At 31.8% G+C, this 11,305-nt stretch overlaps 1 protein-coding gene across 1 annotated transcript; it reads right to left on the reverse strand.

The window, feature by feature from the left end:
• LOC120263110 (YTH domain-containing protein 1-like) lies at positions 1 to 1,747 on the reverse strand. Its single transcript, XM_039271018.1, has 3 exons — positions 1,397 to 1,747; positions 872 to 999; positions 1 to 780 (listed from the first exon to the last, which is right to left on the reverse strand). The coding sequence occupies exons 1-3, from the start codon at positions 1,586 to 1,588 to the stop codon at positions 234 to 236; spliced, it is 867 nt and encodes a 288-aa protein (XP_039126952.1). The 5' UTR covers positions 1,589 to 1,747; the 3' UTR covers positions 1 to 233.
• Positions 1,748 to 11,305: the final 9,558 nt, after the last annotated feature.

Raw genomic sequence — 11,305 nt, forward strand, 5'->3', positions numbered from 1 at the left:
CCCACAAACTTCAAAACCACGTATCCACCGAAGGGAACAAGATGCATGCCATGTAGGACCCCTCCTTCCACTTCCTCATTCACAATAACCATCCCTTCACCTTCATTCATTCATTCATCCATCTCAAACTACAACCCAACAAATACAACAACAACAACAACAACAACCAAATTAATCCCAAAAAAAACCATGCATTTGATTCATCACTTCATTAATTCATTAAACACATACATTCAAAGAAGAGACTTAAGAGACCTAGCCTTAATCCTCTTCCTACCTCTCTTCCCACTACTAACTCCAATCGCAACTTCTTCTTCTTCTTCTTCTTCTTCTTCATCATCATCATCATCATCATCATCATAAACAACAACAACACCACCACCATCATCATCAACATGATCATCATTATCATTACATTCATCTACTTCACAAACACTCTCTTTCTTAACAACTTCACCACCTCCACTCCTCCTCTTAGCTCTCCAAGGACCGAAACCCGAATAATAATAAAAATCAGAACCAGTATTGCTTTCCGTTCTCCGTCTCGGCTTCCCCGGAACTCTATAAGAAGCATTATAAGCTCTAAGTTGAGCTAAATGATATCGACAAAGCGAATGCGGCATATGTGCCGGCTTCTTGCAATGCCACCCTTTACCATCACTCTTACTACATCTCTTCCGACCACACTGTTTCATAGGCTCAACAACAACACCATCATTTGCATTCGCCATGTTCTTCACATTCCTTCTTCTCTGCTTCTTACCATTAATCTTATCTCTACTACAACCAAAACAATAGTAACCCTAGAGAACTCTTTATGGAATTTCTAAAAAAACCACATGCAATGCATTCACTTTCATTAAAAACTCACCTCTTTTGAGCACTTTGAACAACATTAGCAACTCTTGCTGTTGCTGCAGCTGTTGCTGCTGCTGCTGTTGATGCTGATGCTGATGGTTGGACGAGAGAGTGAGTTCTGCCCGAAATGGACCCGTTGAACTGAGTGGAAAGAAAGAAGGAAGTTTTTATTCCCAAAATAACCATTTTTATGCCAAGAATGCACCTAGGGTTGCCCCAAATTAGGGTTTATGGACGCCGTACCAAACCCTTGTAGTATTGGGTGGAAGAGGACGAAGAGGACGGAGAGGACGAAGAGGAGAAGAAAATGGGGGTTGATTTGGTGATTTTGTTCTAGAAATTAGAGAGAAATCTGGTTGGATAATAGTTCTAGGGTTAGGGTTCAGAGGTCTCGTTCGTGGATGAATCGAAGAGAAGGTGGAGAAGGAGATGGAAACCCTAGCAGAGATTATTGGATAAAAGAAGAGGGGAAATGCAGCAATGGCCGGAGAGAGATGGAGTAAGAGAGAGAGAGAGAAAGATGAATGGATCTACTGACCTTGAGAAAGGGGGGATCCGGGGATGGTGGTTCCTCGGAGGGCAACGGCGAGACGTCCCATGGCGAGCGGTTGAGATGGCAGAGCAGAGGCGGTGGTGGAGGAGGATCAACAAGCAAAGGGGCGGGGCAGGAAAGCCAAGGTTGGCATAAGGCGGAGCCCACGAGCCTGGAAGCGTTGCGGCGAATCCTCATGGTGAGGATGGAGAAGCATCGGAGGAGATAGAGATAGAGATAGAGATGGAGATGGAGGTGGAGATGGAGATGGAGAGGAGAAGGAGGTGTGGAGATGGAGCAATGGCGGAGAAGGTGTGGGGGATGCCCGAGGGTTTCCACTGCTGCTGCTCGATTAGGTTTCCATTGAGACCTTCGTTTTACTTATTAACCCCTCTATTAAAAAACTTTTACTACTGTATATACTACCCTTTTTAAATGTTATATATATATATATGAATTCTTGTAATATGAGAATATTAGTGGTAGTACTGTCCCGCCATGCGTGTTCGTCCCTGGTGCTTTTGACATTGTCGCTTTTCTCAAAAAAAAAAAAATCTTTGAATTTCTAATGTGCGAAGGTCACTGGGATTGTTAGATAGATCACCATCTAATGTCCCCTGGTCGTCTCGATCTAAATCTAATTCAGTTATTTCTTTTTTTTTTTAATATTTTTTGTTTTTATCTCTGCAGATATCTATGGATTTTTGTAGATGACTTATATGTGTATATATATATATATATAGGAGTCCTTGTCATTTGAGAACGTCCGCATATTTCTAATGTGGGAAGGTTGTTGGGGATTGTTAGATCACCATCTAACGTCCCTTAGCCTTCTCTATCTAAACCAAATATGGCCCTTTTTTTTTTTTGAATTTGTTTTTTGTTTTTGTCTCTACTAATATTTGTGGACTTTTGTAGATGATTTACCTTGTTAATAGGTTTGCAATGAGACTTCCATTTTATATATATATATATATATTATTTCACTTATCGACACCTTGAAATTATATATAATTGTGGGATATATATGTAGATATATTGGGTGAAAAAAGCACTAACTACCTGTTAAAAAGTGAAACCTAAACTCTACATCTAAAGTATTAAGAAGCAACAAAGAAGAAAATGACCTAATGATTGTCTTAGTATTTCAAAATTTGTTTATAGATGATAATCAAATTTTGTAAGAGTATATCTGTACAAGAATTACCCTCTCTCGGAATATGGTAAAAAGAGACATTTCAATCTCAATTATTTAATTCACTAATACTACCTGTGCGACTTCCAATAAGATGTTAAGCAAGTAGATTTAATGAGATCAAGCATATATCACTCTAGCATCTAAGTTAACAAACAATATTAGGATGCATTTAGTCCTCATAAGCAATAAGCCAAACCTCAATGCTTTTAACTCAGTCACTATATTTGAACATATTTCTAAACGCGCTTGAAAAGTTACAATCCACTGACATGAAGAAGATTTTGGTAAGCCACTAGTTCTTGAATTCCCCCTCTCTATCCCCATGCAAAACCTAAAGTTATATATATATTCACACATAACTATTCATATAGACCCGTAAAAAGTAATTATAGATGTTAATATACTTATATGTGAAATGTTAACTATTCAGTGAGAAACATATCAAGGGTTATAACACAGTTTCCCTATTTTTATCTATTATAAAATTATTACATGTAGTAAATTAAACTTGAGGGTGTGTGTATATTGATATATATTTCAAATTTTCAAGGGTCTATATGAGAAGAGAATTTTTACAAGGGTTTTTATGTGTGAATTTTATTTTTCAGGGGTATATATGTAACAACCTAAAATTATAGGGGTTTTTATTTTGTAGTTGTTACTACCCTAGAAACCTCAAAAATTGAAATTAATATTTTTAAAATTTCAAGGAAAATTTAGAAAACTCAATTACAAATACTTTCCCTTATTTAAATAATAAAATTGTTTTATTAATTTTATATTGACTGTCTCCTCTTTTTAGTCATCAACCCTTATGAGAATTTTAAAATTAACAAAAAAAAAATAAGCACAATGATGATTAGGGGTATTTTGGGAATAAAGATGGATTTCTGACATATAAGATGAAATAAGGCATCAACTTAATGAACACTTTCTGACAGATATCTTTCCCATAATAAACCTTTTCTTTATATACCCCATCAAGTTCAGCTTTCTGGGAATTTGAACTTCCCAAAATGCCCTCCCTCAGGGTTCATAAATATGACTACAAAGTTCTTTTTACAGCCTTATTTTTGCACCTAATTTTTAACTTGCTTTCTATAAATAATTATTAGAAAATAATTAAAAATTTTCACATAAAATTCTTTTATAGATATATTTTATTTCCTCAATGTCGCCTTCATAAATTTTTGTTTTTTGTATATATATATATATATATATATTAATAAATGCAAGGTTTGCATGGAATTCAGTTTAGTCATGGATATGGTGTGAGTTGATATATATATAATATTATTTTGAGTTTTAATTTTTCATGTGAACCTATATCTAATAAGTAAATTTTTACAAATATATATTTTTTAATTATTTAGATGGAGCATTATATCTATACATCTATACATACTATTAAAGTAAATGTATAACTTGTTTAAAGTATTTCAAAAATAAATTTAAATATTATTTATTATATTAAAATTTTTATTTATATTAAATATGATATTAATAATTTAAAAAAATAATTGCATGTTTTTATCTTAAAAATAAATGTCTATAAGACCTTCCATTTCAAAATCAAGGTTTGCCAAAAGCTTCAATTGTAGGGAGTTATTTAATTATAACTTTTGACTTTGTATTGTATGTCTATATATAATATTAATTAAAAATCCCTAAAATTTTTAAAAAAAAATCTAATCCAGAGAGAGAATTTACCTAGTATAATAATATCGTCAATACCATTATACATGCAACTAAATTTTGTACAAGATAAGTTATCTTTATATTAATGAATATGATTTATTTCCCACAATAAAAGCAAATTATATCTCATTCATTGAGTGGAACAAGACGTATATATATATATATATATATCAATTAAAATAATTTTAACTTTTCTTAACTAATTTTGTATAAATTTTTATTAAATGATCAATAATCAAATGGTCTTGATCATACATAACTTTAAATAGAGATGTTTCATTGTCTTCATTAGAAAACAAATATATAATGTTAACAAAGTTCCATTAATCATTAATGTTTGCATTGGTCCAACATCAATTGTTCGCTTGCTCTTCTTGTCACCATCCTTCTCTCTGATGCGATTTCAATAACATGTCTCATTTTATATTTAAACCCATTATATATATATATATATATATTAACTAAGTTGAATTTGACCAGGCCTTTAATCACAGCCAAAACAAGGACCACACTCAACTGCTAAACTCCCTCACCCTTTGCAAAAGTGAGGGGTTGAACTCATGTCTTATTATAGAAAAAAAGAAAAAAAAAAATAGAGCAAAAACAATCAACGTACCTCTAGATTAAGACCTTTGGTGATTATAAATATTTGATTAAAATTATATGTATTCCAATTCAACTTAAATAATTTTATAGCTCTAAAAATGATAAGTTTGTTATGCATTTATTTAATGATTATTTGTAGAGTTGAATGCATATATGAATTTTTTTTTTTTGGATATATATGCAAATGGCCTATATATATAATTTTTTTTTTTATCAAATTTTAGTTAGATGGTTGAATTTTTAATATTATATATATATATATATATATTTATATGCAAATTTTTTTATTAAATTTTGGTTAGATGGTTGATTTTTTTTTAAAATATCATATATATATATACTACAAAAAAGATGAAAAATGTATCCCATTACATCTATCCATTTATAGAAGTTTTTTATTCCCAAATTATCTGTCCACATAATTATTTTAAAAATTAATCTTCCAAATTTAGCTTTATAAATGTGTTTAAATAATTATTCCCATCACTCTCATATTAAATATAGCCTTCAAATAAAGTAATAAGCGAAATAAATGTACTTTCTTTTTAAATTGATTTTAATGAAGTATTGCACACTAATGCTTTCTTTTGTTCTCAAGGAAAACAAAATCAATGTGCATGGAAATAGTGTGCATTTAATAGAGAAGATTAGAGTAAAGTGGGAGAGAGAATTAGTTGATGGCCAGTGAGAAATAAGTAAAATAGGAAAACTAGGTTAAATGTGCATGAAATTCCTAAATCTGACCATTTTCATACTGTCCTTGAAACAGTTGAGATGGATTCATAAAAAGGGCCGAAGGGAGTATTAATAAAATTATGTATCCTATTACACCTTACACTTTCATTTTTGGGAATTTTTTTAAAAAAAATAAGATTAGAGGTTTAACCATAAAAGTAAATATATATGGTAATAAAAAAAATACAACAAGGATAAAAATAAATAATAAAGATAAGATATACATTCCTAGTTGGGAGTAATTTAAAATTAAGGAGAAAACACATTTTTACAAAATGCTCGTTTTTTTTAAATGACTTGGAAACACGTTTTTATTTACTTGACCCTTGGTCAATTTTTCTGAGAGCATCTAATAAAATACTCCCTCCATTTTGAAATAAAATTCATTTTGAGAATTTTTTTTTTAAAAAAATTATTATTGTCAGCATGTAATACAAAGACAATATTTATTTATTTATTTTAATTTTACCCTTCTTAAATTTTGAAAGTAATATAAATGAAAAGTCTTATTCATAGTCTCAAAAAAAAAAGGTATTGTTTAAAAAAATGAGTAGTTTAGTAATTTGATTCATTTTTATTTTAAATTTTTAAAAAATTAATGGCGAAGATTAGTTTCAAGGTTTGAACTGAACGTCGTCCAACATCGGAGCACTCGCCGGAGCCAAAGCCTAATGCCGGAGCCGAAGCCTGATGCCGGCCTTATTCGCAAGCTCAAGGCTTAACTCCCTGACAAGGTGCTCAAACACGGACTCTCCATCCTCGGTAACAATGGAGAGTCCGTGTTTTGAATTGTCAAGGCCTGATCCAACCTCGGTAACGAAGGTTTGAATCAATCATTTTTGTTTTTTCCCCTCAATTCTTCTTTAGACCATAGAGTCATTTGTACTGGTGATATTGGTAAGGTTAATTGTTCCTAGATCTGAACACGGTTGATGGATTTCCCCATAAATTTGCTTGCTTTCTTTCGTAGTTTTAAATTGTCATAATGTTCATTAGTTGATCACTTTTTCCTTCTAAGATTGAAGGGTTAATTTTTGATATATTCGCTACTATAAGATTCTCGTTTTTCATTTGTGGCTCTGTTATTAGAATTCAACTGTATGTCATAGATGCTTACCTCACGCGGCTAATAATTGGGGGTTTTGTGTGTGTGTGTGTGTGTGTTGTTGGTGTGGGGGCATAAAGATTTCGTTTTGATATAACCATATGCCACATCACTATTAAAGCACTCTAAACCTTTGTATTAACTGAAAGGTTGCAGTCGAATCAATATGTACCTTAATAGAAATTATTACCTGCTTTCTATAGAAGAAGGGAGGTTGTTCGATGGTTAGGTTATTTGCTAGGATGGTATCACATCTCATTTTTGAAATTTTCCTTTGTAAAAACCTTGGGCTAGTTACTTTATCAAGTTTTCTATCTTTGGTGTCATATTTTTACATACTTGACCATGTCTTACTGGAACATTATTACATTACCATCCAGTTTGAGCTTTCAAATTTGGTTTTCAGAATGCTTGCTATAACCATGTTGCTAATTTTCAAAAGAAGAGTGGAATTTTAGTGGCTAAGTAAATTAGAAGTTTCAAATTACTAAACAGTGTAGGATAAACTGGGCATCAATGAATGTTCTTTGATCTTATTTGGACTATAAATGGTACCACAAAATAGCAGTTAGTTCATACATGCAAAATGCAAGTAGTAACTACAAACCAGTAACTAAAACAAAAATTGATAATTTTTCTATGACTTTCGATTCAGACATGTAAAAGTTGTTTGCAGATATGTTAGGTTCAGACCAATATATTTAGTATTTCAAATTTGATTTGTTAGATAGGATAATATTTTTTTTTTTTAGATAATTTATGTTAGTTTGGAAAATGAATGAGACATTGAATGTTGAACTCTGATGATTTAATTTGTTTTGATTTCTTTTCCATGTAACTACTTACGTGAAAAAGTTTCATACACTTGGGCTTGATGTTTGTGAGGTGACTTATTTTGCCCAATCATTTGTTACTGAAACTCTTTGGAATTGCATAGTGTTTCACAGTTTGAGATGACCAAACCTTATTGAATCATGAATTCTTCCAAATGTGTTTGTAGGAAGACATCTTTTCATCGTCATTTGATGCAGCAATGTTCTTGAAGCTGAACAATTTCCCATTGAATAAAAAGGACACTTATTTCAATTAATCACGGTGGATATGTTTTTTTCTCTGATTTATCCTTTCTAATGAATTGAGATTGCTTAAGCTGGTAAGTGGTAACTAAACACTTGGTGATTTATGCAAATATAGAGTTTTGGTATATCAACATATTAACATTTGGTATGGCAAGTAAAGGTAAACATGAAAGTAGGGCAAAGTGGAATGAAATTCACAAGGCTCACCTAGTAAGGTTATTGGGTGAGTATAATACTCCTGTGTACCGTTCATAAAATGGATAGACCAAAGAAGCATGGAACAAAATGGTATGCGACAAGATAAACAAGTTCTCCAATCCAAGAATCACTACAAACCAAATTAAAGCATTAGAACAAGAGTTGAAAAAACCTACAAGCTTCTAAAAGGTTTTTCTAAATTAAGTGGGTTTGGATGAGACTATGAAAGTCACATTGTATAGGCTCATGTTGATGTTTGGGCACCACTACTAGATGTATGTACATAAATAATGAATGATGTTTTCATTAATTACAACCATCTAATTTGGAGCAAATTAAATAGAGGAATAGAGATGCAAGGAAGTGGCATAAAAGACCGTTTCCATATTTTATGGTATTACAGGAGGTTTATGAGGGTAAGCATATATTTTCTAATATTTGACTTTTATAAATTTTTATTTTATTAACATATTATATATTTGTTATGTAGGGAGATATACTGAAGGTAAACACTCTCATGATATAGAAGATAATGAAGATAATTCTGAATCACCAGTGCACATCCCATCTCCAAGTGTTTTTACTCCAAACGATCCACTCCAACCATCACCTATATGCGAGATGGAGGATGATTATAACATGCAAGTGGAACCTCCTTGTTCTCAACCACGGAATCTTCAAACTCAAATTTCAAGCAATGAGATGCTTCGCCAAATAGGAGATCAACAAGGACAAAGAAGAAAAAGGGAGCGAAAAGGAAAAAAAATCCCCAAGATTCATCATTCAACATGGATAAATACATTGCATTTCGAGAGCGCAAAAATGAAGAATATCTCGATGTTCTCAAGGGCACTCAAGTAGTAGAGAAACATACAATAAAAGATTGCATGAAGGTGTTTAACGAAATGAGTGGCATTTTTACAGAAGAAGAAATGTTCAAAGCTACCCAAATTTTCATTAAAGATAAGAGTTATTGTGAACTCTTCTTATGTGTGCAGGAAGAGCATAGTGTGCCATAGCTCAAAATGGTGTTCACGAAAATGGAGCAAAAGATGATGAGTGTGACATTGTTATGGGTTATCTTGAATGTTTTGATTATGAACTTGTTGATAATTAGGCTTCATGAACTTGTTAAACATCCTTTTTGTATGATTGTTATGGGAATGTTTTGATTTATATGTGTATTTTTTGAGCATGAACTTGTTAAATATCCTTTTTTTTAATGATTGTTAAGGAAATGTTTTGATTTAGGACTTTTTTTTGCATGACTTGTTAAGTATCCTTTTAGCTTGTAATTTACTCTATAAAGGTATTCAGAAACTTGCAAAATTTTTCAAACTTTCGAATTCTTTTCTCACATTAAAGCAACATAGCCAATGGCTTTTTAATAAGACCCAATATTTTTTCATCCAAAAGACCTAAAGAAACAATTTCATGATTGCCAAAAACCTATGGCCTAGCTCGGCGATCGCTACAATAATCATTCCACATCTGCATTGCTATTTCATCTCTTTTATAAGCACCTGCATTTCACTTAGAGTTCATGGTGTCAACATTCTCTCCGTATGAGTCATCTCCATTAGGAACAATAGTTTCTTTGGCTTCACCATCAAAATCCTCAATACCATTTGCACCATTGTGTATATGGATGAAGTTATGCAACATATAAAAAGCACATACTATATCGGTTTGAGAGTCAATTGGGTGAAAAGTTGCTACTTTAAGTATCAGAAATTGCATTTTCAAAATGTCGATGATGCGTTTAAGACAATTCCTTAATGAAGCATGTTGGAAATTAAACAGATCTTTATAATTGCTCGTCCTTGCTCCTGTAAACGATAACAGACACCTCTGTATGGAGCAATAAAATTCGGGATATTATCATATCCTGCATCCACAAGATAATATTTATCCCTTGGGGCATCAAAACCTTGTTCAATCGAATGTTAGAGAATCCTAGCATCAGAAGCGGAACTTTCCCAACTAGCTCATATATATACAAAACAAAGATCAAAATCATATGCGACCATAACATTCTGCGATAACGTTTACTTCCTGTTTCTATAAGGATCTTGTTTATCCAAAGAAATTGTGATAGGAATATGTGTTCTATCAATAGCACCAACACAATCCTAAAATATACAAACATATAAAATTTACCACGACTAAACAAAATTTACAATTAAAATTCATAATATATAGCTTTGTCTACTTTGAAATATGGGAAAAAATATTTTGAATAACCGGCTATGTCATTGTCGATGGAGGTTCTATGTATTCATGAGCAAGTCGATTAATAGCTTTAAGTACTTTACTAAAATAATGACTAACCGTTTCCGTAGAATGTTGAAATCGCTCTTGCACATCGTGGTTACTAGCATTATGAGCAAGAGTGTACATAAACATTGCTAGTTGCTCTTCATTTATTGTCCGTTTTGAGTTGCAGAGAAGAGAATTTTCTCTTAAACGATCAACCAGTGCTTGAAATATATAAGGCTCTATAAGAAATTCTTTTTTGCATTTTTTGTACATATGCATCACCTGTAAGAATGGATGTGTGATGTTCTACACTCTTGGAAGTCTTTGGACATTGTCTCGACCAATAGCTGAGAATTAATAGATCATCTTCTTTATTTTTTTCCCTCCAAAGACTTAAGGAATCCATGTTGAAACAATTTTTCAACTAAAAAAAGGAGTATGTGTATAATGCAAAGGAATCATGTTGTGTATAAATAGAGAAAAATGATAATGGCTATATTTATAATGATTATTTTTAACGGCTATTTTTCAAATTTTAATAACTAACGGTTATAATCCAACAACTATTTTTATTGTATAATAATTATTTATAATGCAAAACAAACACATTCTATAAGAATAAAATATGTAATAATTTATGTAATATTTTTTTTTATTTTGGTAACCAAAGACTCATTCTGTAGGAATAAAATATGTCATAATCTCTATAATAATCACTTATACTTCCTACATAATAAAATTATGCCATATTTTTTTATTTTGCAACTTAACAATCCCTTACTATTGACCTTAAGATCATAGAATATTACTTTTTAATTGAAGAACTATTGAAATTGGTAATAGAATTTCTTTTTTCTATTTATTATTAGATATGGTATACTTTAAGGGTTGTTTGATGGGTACGTGGTGTACCTAAACTAACCATCCCAACCTTTCCATGCTTCATTTAGATCTCGTTGGATGATATTGAGGAGGTCGGTGGTGGAATTGATGAAGCCCGAGAGAGAGAGAGAGAGAGAGAGAGAGAGAGAGAGAGA

The sequence above is a fragment of the Dioscorea cayenensis genome, chromosome 1 (assembly GCF_009730915.1).
Source record: "Dioscorea cayenensis subsp. rotundata cultivar TDr96_F1 chromosome 1, TDr96_F1_v2_PseudoChromosome.rev07_lg8_w22 25.fasta, whole genome shotgun sequence".
Taxonomy (NCBI): Eukaryota; Viridiplantae; Streptophyta; class Magnoliopsida; order Dioscoreales; family Dioscoreaceae; genus Dioscorea; species Dioscorea cayenensis.